Below are 27,215 nucleotides of genomic sequence, written 5' to 3' on the forward strand. Positions count from 1 at the left end.
ATACCCAAATCACTTCTCCAGGTCGCTTGTTTTAAGCTAAATGCTAACAGCAACATGCAATTTAAACATGCTAGAATTTGCTGGTTATCAGTCATTTTCCATGTATCTGCCAAAAGCATCTTTAAAAAAAAATTGCACGTTCATAATTGTACGCAGGCATTTAATTGACATAACTAATTTTTACATCACTACAACTTTTACATTTTTATTAAAGTCCACAAATGCTTTGATGCTGGTTCAACCCATTTTAAATTAGTGTTCAAAAGCGTTATATAATCAATAGCTTTTTAAAAATGTACATTTAAAAATGACATGTAATCATAATAATATTGAACAAACAATTGTTTGGAGCAAAACCATCAGTGACAAAATGAGCAGTAATAGAAATGCTAGTAATATTGTCATTAATCTCCCCAGGTGTATGAAACATGGGCTTATAGTGACCCAATTTCACCTGAAATTTGCCTTCATAGTGCTTTCATAATTATTTTATTGTAGTCCAGTCTATATGCAAAACTTGTTGTGTACTGTTTGTGCATGCTACCTACTTGGGGCACAGTCTATGTACTCCAGGTCATCTAAGGCCGCTCCACCGCTCACGTCCTTTAGGCGCACCACCTCAAATATGACTTCAAAGTTCCTGAGCTTCCTCAGGGGGATCTCTGCTCGGTTCCACTTATTGCCCTGATGTCCCGTTTGATTCCACACCTCCTTTAAATTATTCTCCATCTGTGGAGAAGAGCAGCGATGAACAAAAAGAGGCTCATGTGGTAGCATTTCACATACTATGGTGCTGCAGTCTCATTTCAAAGAGCTACAGCAGTCATTACTGTCAGAAATTTTTTTTTCAAGCTTTAAGCCTCATGTCGAGAGTGAAGAACTTCTTGGTCAAAACGTGCTGAATCAGATATGTGGACAGAGTGCTGCTGCTGAGAAAAAGGGAATGGCATCTAAGAGAAGTCATTAAACTCTCATTAGCATTAGCATAACATTGTAGTAACAATTCCCCCGAGACCTGCGACTCACATTTAAACCCTGCTTTCTGAGTATAGTAATAGATTTCTCTCATGTCACATATGGAACATATTAAAAGACAAACTGACGTGTATTCCTCTGTAAGCCCACTATGCCTTTTCCCATGGTACTTGCCAGGCACTAAATCATGACTAATACAGCTTGGAAACAGCAAATTTGACTTTGGGTTTAGTGGACGTGCCTTTTGACGAGCCGGCATCTCATCGCTGGTTTTTATTGTCATGTCAAAAGCATCAATGGGACTTTTATAAAGCTCTCTCACTTCATATTAAAATACTTTGGGCATAAGAGTAACAGGATCTAGCGAGGTGATGGTGAAGGTAGTAGAAAATGCAATGGAATTTTAACAATAGTGTAGTTCAGATAAGATAAAACAGAACCGTACTCTACATATACCGATTTTAAAAAGTAATACTGAATGTTAGATGAAGTGGATTAAAGAAAAAACAAAACTCGAGAAACTAAAGAATAAATATATCAAGACAAAAAGTATCAACAAGAGTACAATGTCAAAGTAAAGTCTTCAAATTGTTGTTGCATGCTCCGGTCAAGCCAACAAAGACAAATAAAGTAACTAAGTATAATTAAAGATGAGTAAAAAAAGAAAATCCTGAGAAATTAAAACTCGGCATGAATGTTTGGGATTATTTAAAGATTTCTCACCTAGATTATGTAATAAAAAGATAGAACTACCTGAAGTCTTTGGGCTCATTAACTGTGGGGACGATGGTCCTGTGATGGTTAAGAAAGAAGTGTGATCCGTGTTCAGCCTGAAAAAATGTTTACTTAAATAGAAGCGGTGGTGCATAAAACACTGTGTTTTGCTACTGTATACAATGTTGTACTTATGACAGATGATCCACGTCAGTAAAGTACTGCAGATCATTTCCTGAATTTGTTCATCTAATGTGATCCTCGTCTTTGCTCAAACACGAAACCCTTAAAGCTGAAAACCTTCCCATAAAATATCTGCATCTGTATGTCGCTTGTGGAAGATTTTCTTTTTATTTGAGTATTTCATTTGAGGATGAATGGTTACATTGTTGCTCCTTGTTTAGCCAAAGGGGATGAAACAAATCCCTGACTGCATGTCTAACCAGCCCCACTCGATTTTAGCTGAAACCTTTTCTGTTTTCAATAACGGGACCAGAATGAAGCAAAACAGACTGCTTAGCAGAACGCTTCTGTGGGCTAGCAAGACAAAAATGACATGCTTGGTTTATCAGAAATGTTTTCAAACTGTGTAACGTCATCAGGGATGTGGTATAAGTGTTTAGGTTGGCAACAGCGTGTCTGAATAACTCGCCCATCTACAATAAATAGCAGCACATGGCCACTTTTAAAACTTTTTTATTGAAAGAACGTGGAACCGCTTGGAGTTGGTGTAGCTGAAGAGTCTCTGATGGGGTTAGATCTGCAAAAGCATTGAGCCAAGAATAAGAATGAAGTGTAAGAAATGGCAGCTAATTGTTGGCAAACTGAGCCAGTATGGATCAAGACTGACTTTGTACAACTTTTAAGAAAAATACCCAAACATCTATAAGGTACTGAGCAAAACTTATACAGCAGCACTTCTCCAGACCTTCCGAAGGTCTTTCAAAGTTTCTCTTTTTCTTTGATCTACTTTTTTACTCCTTTTCTGTCCAGTCCTTGAACCTCCCCAAGGTCATGGTGAAGAGAGAGCTAAGTGTAAAAGCGAAGCTCTCAATTTACCGGTCGATCTACATCCCTACCCTCACCTATGGTAGTGACCGAAAGAACGAGATCGTGGATAAAAGCGGCAGAAATGAGCTTCCGCCGAAGGGTGGCTGGACTCTCCCTCAGAGATAGGGTGAGAAGTTCAGCCATCTGGGAGGGGCTCAGAGTAGAGCCGCTGCTCCTTCACATCAAAAGGAGCCAGCTGAGGTTGGAAAGGCCTTGGTGTTCCCCTGGAGAAGCTGGAGGAGGTGGCTGGGGAGAGGGAGGTCTGGGCTTCTCTGCTTAGGCTGCTGCCCCCATGACCCAGCCCCGGATAAACGGAAGAAGATGGATGGATGGATGTTTTTTATTTGTTTGTTGAGCCACTTAACACTGACCTGATGAATCATTTAAAGGGATGAACCAGTATTATGTATATACAACTTAGCAAAGAACCAATTTTTGGTATTTTTAGGCACTTTGTTACAGCAACCATGAAAACATATAATTAGTTTTCTTTATTTTTCAGCTAAATCTTTGAAAAATACCAAAAATAAGCCAGTTTGGAATAGATAAAATTGTATTTTTCACCAACAAGATGAATCCAGAAGAGCTGTTAGTCATTGGCTATATTAGGACACACTACACACCATGAAGAATACAGTCCTTGAATAAATGGTTCCCATTTTCCTAGAAAAATTTATATATATCTATATATGTATCTATCTAACTCTCTATCTCTCTATGTATATATATGTATATATAAAGCCTTTTGCATAGTATTGTATATTCTGCTTTGTTCTGCCTCTAGGATATCAGTTATAGTTGCAACTCAATCTTAGGTTCAGGTCAGTACGGAGAAGAGCATTAATGGGGGTGCATATAGATTTAACTACCTATTCTGCAGAAGCTCATGAGTCTGATATTAATACTGCTGTAGCTCTAATAATTTACGACGGCTTCCTCGTCCTCTGCTCTTTGTAAAGGTGATGGGAAAACTGCAGGTCTATAGCGTCACATAATTATTCAGTTTTAAGGGCAGTGCTGCAGTGGGGAATGAGTCGCAGGAGTGTGAAATAAACACCACCCCTAACAAAATAAAGCAGCAAACATGCTGCACTTGAGGTGGCAATATGTGACCAGAGGCTCGACTGCAGTGAAAGGAAACCTGGTGTAATATACTCAAACGCAGAGGACAAGCAATGTCACTTTCTACTCTGCGGTTGGAAAGCCTATTAAAATGCACCCTTGGGTGAGGCTTGCACAGACTGTCTTCTCTCTTTATGCCAGTGAAGCCCTGGCTTGAAATAATCTTGTTACTGTGAGAGTAGAGCGTACATTAATAGGCAGCGTTGCAGCAGGACTTATCCAGATTTATGCCACGGAGTAAAGGCCCAATCCATAAAAGCAGCCAGAGAGCGAGTGACGAGCGTGCGTTACAGGCATACGTAGCTCACATTTGATGCCTGGGTGGCATATCAGTCGAGGCATTTATTCGATTAATTTGAAGCTTCATTTCCTGAGCTTGCAGACAAGGCAGCGCAAGCCGCCAATTCGGTTTGCTCAAAGTGAAGAGAGGATATACATTTGCATAATTTCTTTTTATTATCCCTCAGTAAAAGTCAGGATGCAAGAAACAGAAGAAAGAAACAAAGTTGTGCTCGCAACAAAAAGCTTCTTTTATTGAAACTGTGAAATCCTTGACGTCTTAACCGTATACTGAATGTTCCACAAAACTAAAATCCAATTTGTATTCATGGCTTTTTCATTTTATGAAACTGCTGGCAGCTGTTTTCTGTCAACTTACCTTTTAGTCAAATCACAAGTTTTTTTTCTTTACACTCAGTCTTTCCTTACTTAAAAAAATATTTCCATGTTTCACCAGGGACAGATTTGCATATTGTTTCCGTGACGAGAAACACGCACAAATGATTAGCCTCGTCATGCTATATTTTACTCGAGCAGAACGTCCTCTCTGTGGCTGACCGGCAGATGTTTGGCTCACCATAATCGCAGGCTGCATCTGAACCCACAACACCATATATAACTATATTAATGAGCAAACAGCTAGCTATGTAGTAATTTTGCTGTCATCGTTATGGTAGGCTGACTCAAAGTGCATCAGTCAGTAAGGCAAACAAACAGCCTATTATGAAAAATACACGGCAGGGAAAGTAAAATATTTCTTCCATGAAAAGAGGACGAGTTCATCTCTCCAAGATGAAACTTTTATACTGCTGAGACAGCCAAGGAAATGGGGTATAACGAAAAATACGAATTACATTATTTTCCTTTGTTAGCATAGTCCCATTTCTGTTTTAATTCTGTTCCAGACTTTTTTTCACCAAACTTTAATTGCCCCATCTCATCCCTGACCCCTCAAAAAGTTGCAAATGTTTAAACTTTAAAGTTGCACAAGGCAAAAATTAAGAAAAAAAGGCCCGACTTTGTAAACAGGGGACTCTCCTTCTGTAGTTTCTATCTCCCTCTAAGCCCCGCCCACTAGGAAGTGGCTAAGGTCAGTGTTACCACCGGTAGCACGAGGCAATACCTGGACCCTACATAGGTTGCACAGCTAGGCCAACTCCTCCAGGACTGCACATCAACATGTGTCATTGCCAAAAGGTTTTTTGTATTTCCCAGTTCAGTCTGAGAAGCATGGAGACAAGCGGTTACTACAGGTCTGTATAGGCCAATTAGAGGGACTGTTATCTGCTTCATTGTGCAAGAAAGAACAGGATGAGCACTGCTAAAGCTATAGAATGACCTCCACCAGGCCACTGGTGTGATTGCCTTTGACCAAACAATGAGAAACAGAGGTGCACACAGACCTCTACACCCTAACTGCAATTAGATATCAGGATAAAATGCTTGAGCAACTCTGGGACATTATATATTTCAGTCCTTCCGATACTGCCAGGTTGCACCTCCGACTGTCCAGGAGATCAGTGATGCCCTGGTCCTATCTCGGAGGAGATCCTCTAGGACATCATCCATCATCTCATAGGAGAATGCATGTATACATACATACATAAATGGATGTAGACACATTAGAAGGAGTGTTGCTGGAAGTTTGAAGATTGGCAGGTACATTAATGCTACTTAACTCACTCTTACACCCCATCTTTATTCAGTTTGCTCTGCTGCTGAGGACAGACACTTCATTAGTGTGATGACTAATGACTAAAAGAAGCAGTTCACACGGCTGGTGATATAAATAGAGCCGCCTGTTGAGCCCCTTGTGAACTTCATGGGATGGGGGGAGGCTTGCCATGTAAATACAATCCCCTCCCTTTCACTCTTATTATCATAAGCTTTTTTGTTGTTCAGTCACCCTTTAAAGATGCATAGTATACACTATATTTACACTGTGATGCTTGCAGAGAGTGTGAGCGTGTTTGTGTGTTTTTATTGCCCTGCCTGTGCAAATGTGTGTGCATGCTAGTATTTATGTAGCTGCAACATCCGGACTATAAAAGTGCTCTAATGTTGTAAATTATAGCACAAACCAATAATCTGTAAGTGCTTATGTCTTTGAACCCTCTAGGTCATACATGTACTTATCATCATTTATGTGTCATAGGAAGCTATAGCCACATAAGACTTGAGGCATTTTGGTTTTATCTGCCTGTCTCTCTCCCTCACACACACAGAGACACCCACCAACACACAAACACACACAGAGGGCCTCTGAACTCTCCACCCACTACGTCTGTGTCTCTAAGTGTAAATGAGTCCAGCACCTCATTTTAAAGCACAGAGCTGACCTTCTTTAAAAGGCCAAATTTTACATTTTCAACCCATATGTGAAAGAGGGTGCACATTTAAAAATAGTCCACATGCATTTATCATCTCCTGCCTCTCGGAGAGCCTCATAATCAATCCAACAGCCGGCTGGATGACTGGGGGACTGGGCAAATCCCATCATGATAGCAGTATCCAGTCTACAGCAGGCTTTAATGTACAATCAATAGCAAAGACTATTTATCTAATGATTGAGACAAAAACAGCATCAGTAAGTGTAACGTGTCCATCCAAGCATGTGATCAGTGAATGAGTAACATAACGAGGTTGTTTTTTTTGTTAATGTGCAGCCACAATCATTCAATGTGTTTTAGTTTTTGTTCACAAATGAAGAACAATGAAACAAACAGCAAGGGATAAAAGTAGGTTTTTAAAATTACCATTAGAAAGAACTATATAGAAACAACAGGCACACATACACAATATACACAAATTTCACCACATTCCCATAGGGTCTTAGCAGTGTTTTTTATTTTCTAAAGACACCTCAAATGTGTTTGTATGTTTATATTTTTATAATTAAAAGTTAAAGTAGCAGAAACATGTCAGAGACAGGCATAAGCCACAGTTTGCTTTTCTTCTGTTTCTCTCTTCATGTTTCTTGTGTTTTGTTTTTCCCGTTGCTGATGTTGTTTACCCCTGCCTGAGTTTTTAATTGTTTCCTCTACGTGTTTCCTCTGCGTATGTATTCCAGTATTGTGCCATTTTTTTGGCAGTCATTTCCTGTTTTATTTGTGTAAACACTTTCCCTGTGCGTATTAGGGTGTTTTATTCCTCTTTCTGGTGCTCTTGTGATTGCCTGCTCTTGTTCCTTATTACCCTGCTCTCTGGAGTGTGTAATTTTTTTCAGGGCTTCGTAGTTGCTCTGGTTCAGTTATTGCTCCCATTAGATGGCTTTTCTCTTTGGATGTTTTGTTTGGTTGGGTATTTTTTTTTATTTTTTTTTGCTTTGCTTTCTTTCTTTCAGCTTCCTACCAAAATCTGTCTGCCATGTGTGTTTGAATGTGGATCCTCCTTGAAATGAACTTGAACAGCCTTTTATTTTGCATGAGCAATTATATGTAAATGTTTGAAAAAGGAGGTACTACAAATAAATAACTAAATACATTTATATTAGCATTTTTGTTGCAGATGGCATAAAAAGTTCCTGAAGTGCCACACATGCAGAAAAATGATCTGCTACACCTTCCTGCAGAGGAATGAATCTTGTCAAGCACAGCAGCAGCACCTTCTGCTTGAGTCATACCTGATAAAGTGAAATAAAGTTTAGAGTAAATAGACTAGAGGATGGAGGCCAAACCCACCAGAGTTTATATGGCAGAAAAGTCCAAATAGAAATTTTAATCCCTCAGAATCAGCCATGTGTACAGAAACTTGATGGGTAAAAAGAACTGCAAGCTGCCAAAGAGAGAATCTTCCCAGATGCTCAGAACCAACTACAACCTCCCTCTATAGATCAAACACCTCCTGTCTTTTTTACAAATACAGACACCACGATACAGCTGCACTAATTTGATGTCATTTCTGTCTATATGCAGATGCATTACCTTGATCAGAAGCCGGATGCTTCCCGAGGCCTTGTGGGAAATGTAGTACCAGAAGGAGAGCTTGCAGATGGCGCTAGACTCTTTCCACACAGAGCTTCTAATATGAGCTTTATCGCCTTTCAGTCCCACTGGTGTTGCTTCCAAATAGACAAAATGCCCTAAAGGGAGAGAAATGAGGGAAAGTGATGAAGGAGAAAGACACTGAGCCAGCAAGTGAGCACAGAGGTTGAAAACTATCTCTGCACTGGTGGCTCTGACAAATCACATGAAGGTCACAAAACGTGTTGGGGGAAGGAGGGCCAAGAGTTACGGGGTAATCTCTGACACATCTTCTAATGTCTCACTGCCTTTGGCACAGGGGAGCACTCAAACTTTTTCAGCCAAGTAGAGAAAGGAGAAAGTAGGAAAATGAATGAATGAGAAATAAAGAAAGTGTATCTTCTTTGCACTCAGCATTAGCGACATTAATAATAATAATCTTACATCGGGTTTTTTTGTAGTCTATGGCTTTTGTATCGCTGTTACTGAATATTTTAAACACACTTAAAGTTTAGATATAATTCTTCTGATTTTCATGGAATCAAACTCAATTTTTTATGGTCTACATTTTTCAGCAGAATATTAAGATTCAGTCAACCACCAGTCGGTTTTAAGTTGGCTTTTCAAGAAATGATGCAGCATGTAATCTGGTGTTCCCACAGCTAGATCAGAACTGTATTAAGACTTTCACTGTGAAGCACTTAGTGGGAATGTAATATATTTCTCACCACAGTTTGCAATAAACATGAATGCCTCTGCAAGACATCCTCATTTTTGGTGTTTTTGCAGATAACAAAGTAATGGGAGAAGAAGCCACAGCAGGGTATTCTTCTTCTCCTCCTCCTCCTCCTCCTCCTCCTCCTCTGTAACAAACTCCCTTTTCTCTGCTCTGTTGTTGTCTGGTTACGGCTGTTATTGCTGACTGACTTCTTTATTAGAACATTATTTGTCTGGCTGCACAGTAAACTGACTCAGAAAAAGCTTTTTGTTTTGTTTCTTCACAGAAAAGCTGTTTAGCAAGTGTTTCCTGTAGTATTTACCCACACTTGCTGTGACTGTTATTCTGTTTGGCAAGGTTTGAAATGATTTATTAAAGCAACAGATATGTCTCTGAGCTCATCACTCCCTGCACATATCTTACACATAGAAATTGGAGAGTGATGGGAAAAGTTGCCCCCAGAGCTTGCAGGAGGATGCTGGCGATGCAGGACAGGAGCGCTGACATGCCAAAGAGAGGGAGATGGGAAATCGGCAGATGTTAAATCCTAATTTGAGGGTGTGTTTGGTAAATGACATGAGGAAAGTGCGGCATGTTACGTGTGCATGACACAGCACGCACGGGGGTCAGCCAGAAAGCTAGCAGACTTAGCTTCAACAGCAGCTCGTGTCACATTTGAAATCTTTTGCACATCCTTAAGAGCAAATGGGTGTGGACATGAGACCTCTGACGGGAGTGTCCTGCAGTCACTGTAATGTTTGCAGCACATCTTTTGGGTTAAGTTTGTTTGGGGATGTGACCTCCATGCAGGGACGTGCAGAGGGGGGGGGGGGGCTAGAGGGGCTTGAGCACCCGCCCCTTTCCTGATGAGTGCCCAAAGTGCCCTTTTGTTGAGGCAACTTTTAAAAATTTTTTATTTATTTTTTTATGTGTGTGTGCGTGCGGAGTCCTGTCTGTGCCCCTCAACAATAATATTTAACTATTAATCACAGTTTTGCTAAATAAAAGGATCTGGCTTGCATCAGTCACATGATCACTATTAACCAATGATCGCCCTCGACGGCAGAACGCGCTGGTTACGAGCCGGGAACGAGCTCACAAAGAGCACGCGCATTTTTTGCGGTCCGGAGCTGTAGGAGAAACACAAGTTAACTCAGAGACACAGACTGATGCGACAAAACCAGTAAGTAGGTGTACCGCGTACACTGTAGTGTGTAGCACACAGGAGTATTAGCTTATTACGTACACGTTGGTAAGCTGTCTTGTTGCAACTGACGAACTGAAACAAACGAGCGTGCTGTGTGTGCAACAGCGCGACAAACATTACCTGTCCTTTTATTAACTGCACAAGTAGTGCTGGTCATAGCTGCTGGCTACCTGTGTAAGGCTGTCATGGGTCTGTAGCTCTGTCACCGTTTTAGGGAACATATTTAGTTTTAAAGTAAGTTTCTGGGCATTTCCTGCCTTTCTGGAGGGATTATATTTCACTAAAAAACGATCTAATATGCATGTCCACATAATAATTATTATAATTATAATATATTAAAAAACACAAGCTGTATTTTAAAAAACATACATTAAGAAGCAGATTATATTAGATTTATATTTTAAATAAGACAAAATTTGGATTTTACAGCAGTAAAATGATTGTATCTCTACAGTTTAAACATGTAATAAGCTTTGCCCTGCACAGAGTGGATAGTGAAACAAATGGAATCATCATAAATACATTATTTCATATTTATTACTTCCCCCTCCTCATTGCTTTATTATTGTAGCTCTAGTAATAAATAATAATGTAAGGATTCTGGATCAGCACCATGATGCCCATAGTATATACAGTATTCTGAAGAAGGTCTAAAATGTCACTGTGTGTGCATGTGTGTGTTTTATTTAGCTGGATTTAAAAAAAATATTACTCATGATATAACATTGTGCAGACTGGTAAGGACATGAGGAGGAAACAGTAGGAGCTGTATGAGGCTACTAAAGGCAGGGCTATAACATTTTTCTGTCATCATTTTATTATAGATTAAGTGCAAGAGTTGTTAGGTGTGGATAATTAGATTATAGTTTATTGCAATAGCAAGTTGTGCCTTGTTCTCAGATGGACAGCAAGTGGAGAGTGATATATGAAATGATGGGAAGGAAGGAAGAAGAGAAGCAAAGAGTGATTCACAGGCAGAGCCGAGTTTATGTCACAGTTTTTTGTTGCCTTATGGTTCCAAGCGCTGTCACCAATCTTTGCATTTTGTTATTATCTCATGACACTTGTTTAATCAGCTACCATCTCTCCTGTGGACTTTTTAATGTCTACAGTCTCAGATCAACACAGCCCCGCCCTTCCCATATTAGATTCTTGATGAATGTGTGTTGTTGTTATTCAGCCTGGTTCAATGTGCCCCTTTTTAACTTTGAGCACCCGCCCCTTTAAACCTCTCTGCACGTCCCTGCCTCCATGGATCAGTCAGGGCACACAAACGCTCGATAAGATCAGGGTCTGGAAAGTTTGCAGGCCGGGTCAAGGTATCTGCCTTTTTGTTGCATTCCTTGATCTGTTTTACTTTTTGTGGAGGCTGGAAAGGCTGCAGCCATCCTGGGAATCCCTTCCCTGCACACAATCTGACTTTTAAAAATAGTTTCTAAATGCAAGTTCACATCGAGCAGGTGTCTTGGACTTCTTAGTAAAGGAAGGTTTGTGTGCAAGATTTGCTATGCATTATCCTTTTAATAAAAAAAAGATGCTGTCAGAAGCTCTGCATTTTTTTATTTTATTTAGCAGTGTTTCACCAGATGCTCTTCATGAAGTAACCCCAAGGGGATTTGGACCTCTGGATTCAAAAAAGAAATCTTTTGCTTCCCAAGCGAGTGTGCTAACTAATGATTAGAACAAAATAAAAAGATCTCCTGCTTTGCTGTCCATTTCTTATCTGATCAGTTAGCTTCACCTGAGGGTTATAATGGGAACATTGGGAAGCACGGAGGTGATGGCTATGCAACAAATGACAGCTAATTTAAACTCAAATGGCATAATTGCATTGCTAATTGCTAAACAAATTAGATAACAATGAAATGGCATATTAAAAAACAAAATCATGTGCATTTGTTTCTTATTGCAATCATCTGAGGCTCTAAGTGGACCAGTATGGTATGTGGAAAAACATCAGCATCTGTCCAGTTTTGATTGGGGAATAATATTAGCCATGTTTGCTGGGTTGCCACGAGGTGCTGGTTTGGATCAGTATCAAAGTAGGAGATACATGCAGGAGACTGCATAATAAAAATTAGCTTAAGTGATAAGTAATTTATGTGTATTGCTTTTTTGGCATGCACAGAGTAAAGTGGAATTTTAGCCTTGAATAAATTACCTGGTGCGCTTTCACATGCTGAGAAGAAACTCATTGATTTTGTCTCTAAAGTTACAAAAGCGTGAATTAAACATGGTGGAGAGCCATTTGGCCCAAGCAGGTAAAATTTGAAAAATCATTCATTCTGATTATACAAAGCCACTCACAGCACAGATGCACCTGCTAAATTATGCAACGGTGATTAAAGAATCGTTCTTTTTAATGAGAAACGGTGGTAAAAAGAAAAATCCTACAACTTTAAATGTGTACAGAGTTCATAGTGTACCAGAAAATGCAAACTCATACCATACTCATTCATCAGCGTGTGATCATACGGAGGCCGTATGCTTTGGACAGACCCAGTGCCCAGCACCCAGTGAAAATTATCTGCAAGGGAGCTCTTCCACCCACAGCGTCCGTTCTCAAAGGTGCACGAAGTCCCACAATGCTTCTCATCAGTTCCATCGTCACAGTCATCCGTGAAGTCACAGCTTTGCCATGGAGCGAAACACCTGCCATTTTCACAAGGCAGGAAGCCCGAAGGACAGGACCCTGACAATAAAAAAAAAGAAAAAAAGAAATACAACTCAGACGCGAATGTTCTTAAATGTAAAGTAGCATGCTTTTTCTAAAATATATGACAGGTCGCCAGTCGTCCTGGATCTTTGGAACTCACTACCACTTCACCTCCATCAGCCAGACCATATTACACATTTTCAATCACATGTTAAAGCCAAACTGTTCAGCATATAAACTATAACTCATATTTTTTATATGTATTATTCCGGGATTTTAAATATTTCTTGCTATTGTGTTTTTTGTGGATCTTGTTAATTTTGTGGAGTCAGGCCAGCTTGAGTGTTTTGAAAAGAGCCAACAAATAAAATTTATTGTCATTATTATTATTATTGAGCGTCCCATAAAATAACACCACCTCTGGATCGACGCACTGTAAAGGTCAGTGTCGAGCTTCATCTCCATATTCTTCTTATATTTGTCTGTACTGCTATCACATATATACTGTATATATGAACTGTATATGATTTTTGTTTTATCCATACAAAACAGTTATAAGAACCAGACTGCAGAAAGTCACTACTTCTCACCAAGAAATAATATCGTTTGCAAAACTGAAAACTGTTTTCCAGACACTGTATGTTAATTATGTATGTTCATTTAAGAAGTTTACATGTGCAAAGCTAGCAGGCTGCTGCTGCAGGTTAATATTTAAAGTAAAGCAATTTGTGCATTTCCTAAAACATCCAGCTTTTCTGTTATGAATTACAAAGTGCAATAAAAATGTTGTGCCTAAAGGAGTTTCAGCAAAATAACTACTGTGTGCTTCACCAGATTAGACAGCACCGCATGAGTTGAGCATTAACTTCGGAGCGTAAGCAGTCAACTCAAGAGAGGGGGACCGTCTGCATGTGGCATCGGGGGCTCTTTAAGAGGCTTAGGAAGACAAAAGGGCATGGGGCTATAAGAATGAAACACTGTATGATCTGGTGGCTGGAGAAGGCTGGAATCTGCTTCTTTTGGAGCCAAACATTCCAGTGGGGTCAGTGCTTAGCTTAAGGGAGTGTTACAAAGAGAGATGAGGCGTGATGAAGAGGGGCGGTCCTTGTAATTAAAGGAGAGAAAGGGGTATAAGTCCTTCCTAATCCTTTGTTCCTCTTCAGATGCACAGGACCAGAAGCAATGTGCCCCACAAAGGCATATAGGAAGCCAGGAAGCCACAGCTCCCAGCTGCTCTGCTACGTACTGAGCCTGTAGGTGGATTTATTTCAAAGATCAGCTAACAGCATACTGCTAAACCCACAGGAGTAGCTACCGCTCTGCTCCTGTGAATGCACACTAATTCATTTGTCCTCATTAATTCCTGCTTATATCTTGTTACTTGGATAACTCAAAGAGCTCGAAGGCTGCTGGCAATGTGACCTTCTCACCAGGCTGCTCCTGTCCTTACTTACATACAGTATGTGGGCAGGCGCCTTGAGCGGTATGCTGCCCCCTTGTGCAGCAATGTCATTCAGGTTCAACATTAAAGTTTAAATCCCAGTGAATTATTTCAGGATAGGAAGTTTATTGAAGGTTTATTGAATATAGAAGGACACCCAGGTTTCAGATAATTCACTGGAAAACTGTCCTGTTTTTATCTAAAATATTTATAACATTTATTGTTAATTAGAAACACTTTACTGTAAAATGTGGACCTTTATGAATGAATTTCCATAATACGAACATTGCACACAGCCACTTACTTGACTGCACAAGTATTAAAGAGTAGATGACCCTAAATGTTCCAGTTTGCAGCTTTTATCTTTTACAGAAAGAGCCACAAAAAATATTAAAAAGTTTCGCTTTCACTGCTTTACTAAAGGATTTTAATGGAAAACTTATTTGACTTGTATTTTCCCAGTTCTATTGCAAGTTCAACACAATAGTGACTTGAAGAAGAAGATCGGCTCAAATCTGATTTGCATTTTGTTCTGTCTCTCCTTTACACACGCTCACATTTACATGCAGTCTACAGATGCAAACGAAGAACTCCACGTTAACATTATTCATGTGTGTTGTTCTACAGTTTTGGGTATTTTTTCCAGGCAGAGCTATAAAACAAGTGCAAGTGGAGAGTAAAAGCGGTCGGTCTTTCTGCTCCATCGTGTGATGGTTTTATATAGATTGAAGCTGTGGAAGAAAAAGCTCCCGAGGGAACAGCAGTATATAATTACAGTTCCTGCTGTCTCTGCTCTCATCAATATTACTGTACGTCCTCTGCAGCCTGCAGCTGCTGAGACACAAAGAGAAAAGGTTTCTGTTTCAAGTCTTCTCCCTCTTGTCTCATTAATGGCCACTTGGACTCACCTCACTGTCAGGGCAGCGGTGATACTCCCTGACTTAACCTTCAAGAAACACTTCATATCACCGTGTTCTTTACAATGCCTTTCTTTCCTGTTTTCACACTACTTTATTTGCTTCTTCCTTCTTCTTTCAGAAAATTATCCTGTCATGTTTAAAGGGGGAAAAAAGCATCTTCTGACCCTTTTAATTTTGCTATATGTCTCAAACTAGTAGTCCTATGCACTGGATTTCAGCTCCTTATGGCCTATGTTTAAGCCCTTAACATATATTGCATAGTGTAAACTGTAAACCTTTCCATGCATTTTCTTCCACTTATATGACTCAGTGCTGCAAGAGGAACTGGAGCCTATACCAGCTGCCAGAGGGCGAACGGTAGCAACCAGAGTGTCACAAGGCCAACACAGAGTGTCAGACGACCACTTTTAAGTGTAATTAATATCTATGAAAATAATTAAAAGCAGAATAGATTCCCATTCCAGCATACATAGACGTTCAGTCTGAAAGGATGAGTGACCTTCTCAAGTTTAAATGAAATAATTTTAGACAAGCTAAATAAATAAAGTAGCCACATATTTCACTTATCTTAACTGCACTACTGCATAATTCTGTATAAACAATCATTCTGTACAATACGATAATTATAATTCTACAACTGTTTACAACTGTTTATAACTTGCATATTTCTATAGCTTTATATTTATATCCTGTTCATAGCCTGTACATAGCTTGTATACCCACTACAGCCTGTACATACTTATAGTTATAGCATATTCATAACATACCTTCATACCGTGTACATTGTAACATACCCATAATAGACCCATTTTTGTACCCTCATACCTATAACAGACCCATTTCGGTAATATATCTATATTATTGCTAATATAAATTTTGTAATATATCTATATCATGGCTAAAGCACTTCTGGATGGATGCAAACTGCATTTCGTTGCCTTGTACTTGTGACATGTGCAATGACAATAAAGTTGAATTCTATTCTATTCTAAATAAACCTAAAACGCATGCACTTTTTTAAAACCATCATAATGAGAGGAAACTATATAAAATGAGCTGCATGCTCAAGATGGATATATAAAAGTTTCCTCTAAGTCTCAACAGTATGAGAAAAATCACCAAGCAGAGCAATGGAGTAAGCTGAAGGTAAGCATCATTAGCATGCAAACCTGTAGCGACTCTTATTGACACCACACTACTTCTCTAATAATGTCTGATTAATATTGGAGCACAGCTATTCACTGTAGGCACCGAAAGAGACGAATGCAAACAGACAGTGAAACGAAGAGAGAGGTAAGAGAAAGAGACAGCTGTAAGGATAATCCTGCACATCACCATGCAGCTGGATACAAACCCTCTACAGCTCAAAATGACAGGGAGCTTCACAGTTTTTATCCCTTTCTGCGCACAGGCAATCAGATTTTCTCTTCTCCCTCGACATCAGCTGCATCGGAAAGGCAGTACGTTTAATAGGCCAATTAGAGCCACAGTGACAATGCCGATAAATCAGCTCTTGTTGTTTTCTCTTGCCTTTTAAAGGGATGCAGAGGAACCTCTACATGCTGAACATCTCCCTAGTCTAAAATTCAAACTATGATGGGTTCGCTTTGGTCAGAGCTTCAGCCCCGAGGTGAGCAAACGTTTCAGAGCATTTCTCCTTAGATTGTTCGTTTTAGTTCAAAACATCTTATTTTTTTATATCAGCAAAACTCCAACTTAAACTGGATGTTACTGTTGAATTGCTCAAAAAAACAAGAAAGGAATGTTTTATATAGGTAATTTAAATTAAGACGAGTGTCTAACGGAAAACCGAAGATACCGAAAAGCTTAAAAATGGAAATGTGCAACGTTTGACAATGTTAGTCCAAAGAAAACCAGCATGTTTGATAGGACACCTCTATTTTCAAGAGCTCTAAATCTGGATTGGTTGAGCTTTTGAGCTCATTTTAATCCAGTCCTCATCAACTCCAGTTTTCACCTCCAAATGAAGGTGGTGTTATAATAACCCAGGAGCCATTATTAATTCTCCGATTGCCCATATGAGCAAATTATCAAGGTGAAAGTAATCAAAACTGTAGTTATCGACATCTTAGTGAAATCTTTTCTGAAAATTCACCAAATAGTTTAATTGGGAACTCGGGGCTGTGCTGTTCCGTTCTGCCTCAATGACAGTGATCTTTAAGCTTTTGTGATAAAATCCTCATATAAAGCAGCCCTAGAGGGAAACAGTTAAACAGCTTTTCACAGAAAATTACTACAGTCCCAGAATTCGCCTTGCCACGGCGGAATTAAAAAGTCATTATTAGAATAGCCGGGTCTTTTAGAAGCAATAATATAAAAACAGCTTTTTCCTGCTACACTCTGGCCTTCGTCTGGTCATTCAGTCTTTTGCAGAAACACGCAGTCCTTTAATTTTGACTGCAGAGCAAACATGCCAGGCATTTATTGCAATACCTCTTGTTTGGCAAGGTGAGCGCCTTGTTGAATTTAAGTGCTTGCAACTGTGAGATCTGGCCCCTGAGTTAATATTGCACTGAAGCTCTCAGAGTTCACCACTTTCATCTAGTAAGAGTACATATATTTAATGTCTCACTGGAATTTGAAGGCCCATATTAATGCATTCTTCACAGGAGGCATTTGACATGATGGAAAAGATGGTGGATGTCAAACCTCTGTGCCCAAAGAGCCAATAGAGACCAAAAACTGAGCCTGTTGTGTTGTTGCACTGGCACATTTTTAGCAGAGCCGTTTTCACTGTGTTTTGGCAGAAATACCAACTTGTTGTTATAGTAAAGATGGAGATAAGCTTATAAAATAGTTTTCTGGGCTTTCTCTGTACATAACTTATATGACGTTTGCTCGGTAGTCAGCTTCTGCCTGAAGCTGTTACCAAGATGGCTGGAGAGTACTGACACTTGTTTTCTAGAAGAACTTTGGTGTAAATCGTGAGAGTAAACCAACTGGGATCAAATTTGAAAAGTGGAGTCAGCTGCTATGGCATGCAATAAGATGTGCTTTGAAAGAGATTTATGCTTTATGCTATGCTTTCCTTCACTCATGAAATAGTCTAAACTACAGTATTCATGAATATGGCACAGTAGTTCTTGTCATAAGCATATTATGTTAGCCATATTTGCAGTATAGCTTGTTGCCTTAATATTTGCTAATGAGTACTAAGAACCATGAGCAGATGAGGTTCTTGTCAGCAGTATTTGTAGCTGTTCCACATTTTTACCCCAGTGTTGGCAATTCTCTCTTATAAAAAGAGAGGATTGCCAAAGTTATTGCAACTGCAGATTTTGAGACTTTTCGCCTGATAGGTGAAACAGGGAAACAGCAAAGTTACAAGGATTCAGTAAAAGTCGTGCCTCAGTGCTGCAGTCAACAAGCATCAAAAGTAACCTTTACTTTAAAGGCAAACAATCTCTGTATCTCGATTGTGTCACACCTTTCACCATTGCTCTACCGCTTGAAGAGTAACTGCAGGCAAATCCACGTGATTCAAACTTTGAGGAAAAGCAGCAATCTGCTGGTGACCAAAGGAAATGCTTTGAACATTCTGCAGTTACTGTTTGCTTTTCTTATTAGAAAACCACTCACAAACCAGTCAGGGAATACATGTTTTTCCACTTACATCTGGTGGTTGTGTCAGGTACAATATGGCAGACAACTCTCGAGCAATATGTGACGTCACATGAGAAGACCATGATGTAAAACGTTTGTGATTTATAGAAAGCTCTAGTTTATTTACTACCGGTATAAGCAATATATGCACTATATAGTTTTTGGTGGCTTACAGTTTTTCATATTTTTGTGAATGATAGGAGGGTGTACAATAACACGGAAAGAAACAGCCAAGGTCGAAATGAAACATATGTCCAATAAAGTGAACTGCGTACCTGGAGGAGGTGAAGGAGTGTTATCGGGCGATGTAGCTGAGGAAGCGAGAAGGCATCCTGGAGAGAAGGTAATGTCATCCAGGCAGATGTCAACCTTTGGATTTCGGCCTACCTTGCCCTCGAACATGACCTGGAAGTCCCTGGAGCTGCTCAGCGGGATCTCCTTCATCTGCCAGTAGTTGCCCTGATCTCCCGTCAGGGTCAGGAGGAGATGGAGATGGCCTTCACTTTTGCTGAACACACTGAGAGTCCCAATGCCATCTCCAGACATGTGGAAGTAGAAACGCATCTGAGAAAAGGAGGAAAATGAAAAAGGTGGTAATTTAAATAGCACAAAAAAAGATCAATAGTTTAGTAACTGTAATGTCTAACCCTGAAGACTTTAAATTTTTTGATGGGAAATGGGGAAAAATGTTGGTACGGACTAATATCCGTACTGTAATAAAGATGTCAAATAATTCAATCGCTACTATATCTACACTGGTACTCTTTCTAAATAATAGGCTCGGATCTTTCAAAGGTCGCTTGCTTGACACACTGATACCACATCTCTTCTTTTTTGTTCTTATATTGGTCTACTGTGGAAAGAAACAAAAAGTAGAGGCATGCTAAGGTGATTAAGTTTTAATCCACTCGGTCTGTCACTGGATCGATGTGCTTTTCCCTTCAGTTGTAGCCTTTATTAAGGCACAGAGAGAAATTGTGTTTTTCCATCACACATCAGTGAGTTAGCAGTATATTTTATGGGCTTTCTCTCCAAATAGAGGCTTGTTCAGGAGCTGTGGCAGCACACCTCCCTCTCTCGTTCGCCAGAGAGAGCATTTCCCCCATAGCACAGCCCTCCCTTCAGTTTAATTGGAGCCTTTTTGCTAACCGTGTGATTGATTGACAGGTCAGGAGCAGGATAAGACAGACACGACACACAGAGCAAACCAGGCAGTCAATCAAGAAATCATTTCCCAGTAGAGCATGGGGCTGACAGCTGGGAGGACACACACATACTACCAACCAAGCATACACACTCAGTTGCTAATTGCCTGTTTAGTTGCATCACGTTTTCAGCTCTAATTGTAAGAACAAGAAGGTCAATATTTAAAAGTCATTTCTTAAGACTAAAACTTGCAAGCTGACAGGAATTTCTTAATTTTAAGAAATACGTTCATGTCCTTCCTAATAAACGTTTTCCACTCATCTCTGAAATACATAAGAAACTAAAGTCAGCAGCTGGTTGGGTTTACATGAAAAGTACATCTCATCTTTACACTTGTTTGAGGACTAAATGACAAGAAAGACTATTTTCATCTCCATCGCCTCTTTATGCTAAGCTAAGCTAAGTTAGCTTAGCTACAGCTAGCTCTTAGCAGCAACTGAGCGTATTTTCCAAAAAGTTGAACTTGAATCTTGATAGTGTGAATATACCAAAACCACTGAATTTAGCTCTTCTTATATATATTAAATATATATATTTTACATTAGTTACTACTGGAAGTCAAACATAAATATATTATATTATACACTGCTGTGCAAAAATTCTCAAGACACCCTTTATTTCTTTATATTTTACTAAGAAAACTGAAGGTAGAAGTAGAGGTTTATTGAAATGTGCACTTCAACACTACAGCCACAAATCAAGATAAAGCCTCCACTGTGTTTTAGAAATCACTGTAAGCACTGTAAGCACATTGGTGGGAATTACAACTAGAAATTTCAAATCTGGATTCATAACTTCATAAGACCTGTTTTCACTGTTTTTGAGTGAAGTTCTTGTGTAATCTGGCATACCTCAGCCTTTTCTTCCTGTTTCCCTTCCACTGACAGCTACAAAAGGCATCTCTTGGGTCCTCTGTCAGATCTTTGTTGGATATTTTTCCCCTATTACTTAAAGATATTACTTAAAAATACTATTAATCTGCTGTAGATAGGTTTTCAGGCCAGTTAATTGTTCATTTGTCCTCTATCTGTCCAGTTTCCTCATACTGCATACCATGCAAAAAGATGGCACATTTTCAGTTATTATATCTTTGGGAATCATCTTGTTGGTGCAACTATACAATTTTATTAGTGTCAAACTGTGTTATCTTTGGCATTTTTCAAAGATTCAACAATAGAAATGGGAATAAATTATGCATTAGTGCATAAAGTTGAAAAACAGCCAATGTCCAAAGAACAACTTCCAAGGATCTTCAGGAAGTTTGGAAAATTATTGCTTGAAATCATTTAAAGTATAAGAAAGTTTTGCTGATTGGAAGCAAAATATGTAGAAATCAGTTGTAGTTCAAAGGTTTTGCACACACACAAGTCCCAGACAATTATCTGAATAACATCAATCATGTTGTTATAAAGCAATGTTTCTTAAGAGATCTAATTAGGAATCCACTGACTCACAAAACCCAAAGATGGGAGGATTCAACAGGGCATGATGATTATTAATATATTGTTAAATAATGCATATTTTATAATATTAATTAAAAATACAGTATTTTATTATATAGCTCAAATAATCCATCCATCCATCCTAGGGTTAAATGGAATTTGTGTTAGTGGTCTTGGTACCAGGACACACCTGCCTACCAACCAGCCTACCAGCTCAAATCATGCCACATCAAAACCAATAGAAACGGCCAAATTTTGATGACCTCAGAATTTAAAAATTTAATCTGTGGTAAAGTGTTTTTTAGCGTCTTCATTTAGCTGTATTTTTAATAATTCTCGTACATTCTGTCCTTTGACCTTGACCTGACCTTGCACTGTGAGCTCCTGCGGCTCAGTAGGGGTCCTATTATACGAGCGGTGCTGCCATCTTCCTGAGGAAATGAACTTTCCAAGTAGAGGTAGTGTCCCGAGGAGTTTCTCAGGGTGTGGTCAGTTGATGGCCTAGTTCCAATGGTTGGACTGCTGCTGATCCTCCAATCAAAGTCATCCTCTTGGCACTGGCGCCAGGAACAGAGGTCAAACTCAAAACTGCAGCGTTCAATAAAACCCTCTGAAAGATGGCAATAAAAGACGAACTCAATCACAGCTGTTCATTTATCAGAAAATTAATCTTCCACTTAAAGTCATCAGCCAAACATTAGAAGAGGCCTCACGGCAGATGTAGGGGTTCTCGTCTGAGCTGTCCCCGCAGTGGTTGATGAAGTCACACAGGTTGTCCTGAGGGATGCAGTGGCCATTTGCACAGGTGTACTGCTCAGGTGTGCAAGGCTGGTCTGAAGGAAGAGGAGGGGAGCAATCCACGAAGCCGACGTCATCTATTACCAAGTCACCCATGTAGCTGATCCCTCGTTTAGCAGAGAATACCACCTGAAAAAGAACAACAGACCCGGGATCAACTCTGAGTCCTCACTTTTTTTGGAGAGGTCGATGCTTAATGTTATCAGGCAAGCCGCGGAAACAGAAGAGCCGATAGCCCCTGTCCTAATGAGTCTTGTTATTCCGCGTCTAATGGCAGTCAGCTGATGAAGTGCTCGGAGGGGAAAGGAAAAGGGCACTTGTAGTCTCAAAAAGGGCTCTGAAGGTTTGGTGTGTAAAGCCTTTCAGCTGCTGATTGTACCATCAGCTCTGATCTGACTCTCTGTTCTGACAAAGGTTAATGTGCATCAGTGGGATGACTTCTCCGGTGCAATCAAGCCACCGGGGCAGGCACTGTACTTTTATCTGGGTGTGGCAGTTTTGCCCCTCAGATGAAGACATTGATTATCTCTTGTTTTGAAAGGACAGGCACTTCTCTAAAGATTGCCTTAGGTCAAGTGGCTGTGAAGAATTAAATTGAATTTAAATCATTGACATTTTTTAGTAAAACTGTTTTCACTTTGACATGATTTTGAATTAATTTTTGTCAGAAAAAAAGCCAAATTATATTGTCCAGAATTTTACTTATTAAAAACAATAAAAGGGTGAAACCACAGCAAATCATCTGCCTTCATCTCACTCTAGCCTCCTCTTCTGTGGCACCAACTCTTTTCATATCCTTCCTTACTACATCCATGAATCTTTTCTGTGGTCTACCTCTTTCCTCCTGCTTGGCAGCTCCATCGTCTATATCCTTTGTCCAGTACATCCACTACTCTACTGCACATGTCCAAACATCTCTGCCCTGCCTCTCTAACTTTGTCTCCAAACCACTAAACCCGAGCTGCCCTTTTGATGCTGCTGATGAAAATCTGAGCATCTTCAACTTCACCTCCAGCTCAGATTCGTTGGTTTTGTCAGTATCACTCTCTCCAATCCACACATCATAGCAGGTGTAAATACTATCTTGTAAACCTTCCCTTTCACTTTTGCAGCTGTTGTTCTGTCATTTTATACTTTTACTGTATATCATTATAAAAATACCACTGTATAAAATGTCTAAATTGTTTAAAAATGACTATTTTATATTATTTTTTATATAAAAGTTGATATGAACCATTTCATTGCATTAAACTGATTTAGATATCTCACTAGTTTTCTTAGGGAAAAATTATGTAACAGACCTGGACATTACTCAATAACCCCAAAAACACTTCTCCTCGTCTCCATTTGTTGCCTTGGTTACCAGTCTCAGTCCAAACCTCATGAGTGATGTTTGTTTGCTTCAGCAGCACCTGCAGACATCAACATATTTCCGTGACTCAATTCTGATGAGACCCCATACACAGAAATGATCTGTCTGCTCTCTTTACCTTCAGTGTTCCCACGGTGAAGCCCCTCATGTGGTACCAGAAGACCAGGGTGCACTGCGGCCCAGTGGAGGAGATGACAGGAGTCTGGAGGTCAGTGGTCTGACCGTATCCACCGTTTGAACTGTCTGCATACATATACCACCCCTTGGAGCTGTTGCTATCAGAGGAATATCAGGAATACAGAATAAGATCTCAAATTCAGCTGCGGATCTGAGACGGAAATGAGGATTTAAATCAGCTTTAGTAATGTCTTTAGCCTGAGTGCCTTGGATATACTGAGAAAGGGCTCTGCATTGGAACTGACAGCTGTATTTTTATTTAGTGTATTATAGTGCAAAAATATACACTTTTTTTCAGTAAAACATTTGTCTTAAAGGAAACAACCCATTTGTGATTTCTTGGCATTTCTCTTGGGAAATATTCGTTTATGATTTTTACCCTTCAGGCCTAAACGGCTGATGGGATATTGTTATTGCCCTGCCAGGCAGGCGGGAAAGGTGAACACCCTTACAAATACGAATGCAAGAAAGAGGCGATGTAGGACTTTCAAATTGATACTGTTGGGGTTTCTACTAAAAATCTCAAGGATGGGAATCTGGTGAATGCGATAACTCGAGAAGGAAGTCATGTAGGATTTTTCAATTGATACCATAGCTGCATCTACCAGGAGGCTGAGGAGAACCACTGGCAGCTGTCTGTATATTTTGTAGATTGTTACATTTTCCCAGAGGGAATAAATTGCTGAAGAAGTAAGAAAGTTCAAAAACACTCAGCTGGGAGAACATCTGGCAATTAATTAATTTAATTGGTAGAAGTAAAGATGGGCAGAGGCTCTCCAATCTGTGAAAGGGTGCGTAAGAAGATGACTTCAAAAACAATGTTCCTAAACGTCAAATTGCAGAGCCTTTGCAACTGTCATCGTCTACAGTGCATAACATCATCAAAAGATTCAGAGAAACTGGAAATGTCTCTGTGTGTAAGGACAAGGCTGAAGACCTTTATTGGATGGTGCTCCGTCCCTCAGACAAGACTGCAACACTCATCAGCATGATTGTGTCACTGACATTACTAAATGGGCCCAGGAACACTTCCAGAAACCACTGACGGTTAAGATGCGAACTAAAGCTGCAAAAAGAAAGCCATATTTGAACATGCTTCTGAAGCGCCGTCGTGTCCTGTGGGCCAAGACTCATTTGAAATGGACTGTCTCACAGTGGGAAAGTATTCTATATCCAGATTAGACAATCTTGTTGGTAATCCCGGATGCTGCGGAGAAGGAAGCCCTTCCAACATGCTATCAGCGTTCAGTTCAAAAGCCAGCATCTCTGATGGTATGGAGGTGCCTAAGTGCACATGCACGTTTTGGAAGGAAGTATCAATGCTGAAAGGTATTATAAAGGTTTCAAAATGAACAATAATACTGAAAAAATTTCAAAAACTCTTAGGTAGGTGCTTACAGGGTGTGGTCATTAGTAGGACGGTGGTACTCCTCTCCAAAATGATTGCTCTCCCCTTGGTCACATGACCAGCGAAACGAGTGATTTAGTATGAAAGAGGGTTTGACGATCTTCCACCCACAAGTGTCACCTCCTTCAAAATCACAGCTTTCCTTCACTGGAAAAGAGGGGACATAAAAATAAAAAATGTCTCAAAAACATTTAAGAAGACTGATAATGCAATAGTTAAAGCCTTTTAAATGTTTTACCACAACTTATTTCGTCTGATCCATCAGAGCAATCATATCTAAAGTTGCACACTTTACTGAAGGGAATGCACTCCCCATATGTCCCACAAGGAAACTCTCCATAATGGCACATATTGGGTTGAACTGTGGGGGCTGGAGTCGTCACTGCTGGAGTTGTATTATTCAGTGTGGGGAGCTCTCCTAGAGCAAGAGACAGTAGAAAATAACTAACACTGGAAACAGAATTTCACTGTACAGTTTTGTGTTGTAATCATTTACCTTCATAAGGCTCACAGTTGAGGAAGGAAAGGTCATCAATAGCAATATCTCCAGTAAAATCATCTCCAACTGTACCTTGAATCAAAATCTGGGAAATAAACACACGGCATATTCAGTCGACGAGTTAGCGTATAAAGTCCGTCCAAAGCTTTTAACAGTAACAGCTGTAGCTGCTGGTGTATTAATTTAGGAACCAATTAAAAGTGAACTCAGGATTTTGGTATTAAGTACATCTGCTGGGACACTTTTGGTTATTTCGAAAATGTTCATATAACCTTTTGGTTCACTCACAACAGTCTCTGTTACCTTGCTAATATCTACTGAAGTAAGCCCAATTAGATAGCTATACGAAGGTCTAAGTAAAAATTCTCTGTTAGAGAGAAGTACGGTGGCCCTGAGAGGCCAAACGGACTGCAACTTAAGAACACCAGCAATAAGAAAAACGCTGCAAAAGCACACAGAACACAACGGAAATAGGAAAAACAAAAACCGAAATAGGAAAAACACAAGGGAAGTGTCTCTGGCGAGACAATAACCCAACAACCAGTTGCAGGAACCAAAATATGCTAAGAATTGTGCTGGGAGACACTTAAAAGAAGGGTAGGATCTATCGGCTCTGTGAGGAACGAAAAGATGAGAGGTAAGTGTGTTAGCCAGGGGCGTAATGTCCAGGGGGGTTAGGGGGGTTATGACCCCCCAATAATCAGACCAAACCAATATAACCCCCCCAATAAAATTATGAATTATCTTGCATAAATAGGCTGTTGATTTTCTTCTGGGAATTTATCCAGATTTATTTATTTATTTAGAGATCTTGACCCCCCCAATGTTCAGCACAAAGTTACGCCGATGGTGTTAGCCTTACTATTAGCCTAAAAATTCATTATCAGTATTATATGAATCATGATAAAACACACCTACCATGTTTTGTGTTCCTGCAACTGGTCTGTCGGGTTATTGTCTCCCCAGAAACACTTCCCTTGTGTTTTTTCCTATTTCGGTTTTCGTTTTTCCTATTTCTGTTTTGAATTTTTCCTATTTCCATTGTGTTTTGTGTGCTTTTGCAGCATTTTTCTTATTGCTGGTGTTTTCTTAAGTTGCAGTTCGTTTGGCCTTTCAGGGCCACCGAAGAAAAGCTTGCACACAGACAGATTACACACAAGTTTTACGGAGGAAACACTGAAAAAAACATTTTTTTAATGTTTAATCATATCACCTTCAGTCTGAGCAACATGCTAAAATTTGCTAACATTAGCTTTGTGTGTTTGTTCTGTAAGGCCTCAGGCACAGAGGCCTAGGGACTAGTTGACAAGGTGAAACTGGTCACACCAGAAACCACCTCGCGATTGATCCTCTGCCTAATCACACAAGCTTATCATGTGACTTAGGGTTAGTCACATGAGTGGGGCAAGGTCTCACAAGGGCTCACCTGAAACCTTGGCTGATCGTTACCCACAACTGTTTTCCCACCTTGACTCGTGTGATTAGGCAGAGGATCAATAGTTGGTCCACGACCCTGTTAGGGACACTCCCAATATGGCTTAAAAATCTGGGATTCTCTACCAATTGCTTTTAGAACTGAAGAAGCTTCTTGGATCACAGGTTGAAACGTCTTCAAGAAACTTAAAGAAGTCTGGAGGCTTTTCTT

General features: G+C 39.8%; 1 protein-coding gene across 1 annotated transcript in view; it reads right to left on the minus strand.

The window, feature by feature from the left end:
• Positions 1-27,215, minus strand: part of malrd1 (MAM and LDL receptor class A domain containing 1) — a gene marked incomplete at its 5' end in the record, with an annotated part of 82,945 nt that overhangs the window by 20,234 nt on the left and 35,496 nt on the right. The window contains 11 exons of the mRNA XM_080864726.1: positions 549-729; positions 8,064-8,221; positions 12,474-12,719; positions 18,944-19,232; positions 21,685-21,926; positions 22,030-22,243; positions 23,416-23,526; positions 23,605-23,761; positions 25,062-25,218; positions 25,310-25,489; positions 25,568-25,655. Of these exons, the coding sequence (XP_080720852.1) occupies positions 549-729; positions 8,064-8,221; positions 12,474-12,719; positions 18,944-19,232; positions 21,685-21,926; positions 22,030-22,243; positions 23,416-23,526; positions 23,605-23,761; positions 25,062-25,218; positions 25,310-25,489; positions 25,568-25,655 (2,023 nt within the window). The remainder of the gene's footprint in view (positions 1-548; positions 730-8,063; positions 8,222-12,473; positions 12,720-18,943; positions 19,233-21,684; positions 21,927-22,029; positions 22,244-23,415; positions 23,527-23,604; positions 23,762-25,061; positions 25,219-25,309; positions 25,490-25,567; positions 25,656-27,215) is intronic.

Source organism: Rhamphochromis sp. 'chilingali', assembly GCF_963969265.1.
Source record: "Rhamphochromis sp. 'chilingali' genome assembly, chromosome: 18".
NCBI classification, from domain to species: Eukaryota; Metazoa; Chordata; class Actinopteri; order Cichliformes; family Cichlidae; genus Rhamphochromis; species Rhamphochromis sp. 'chilingali'.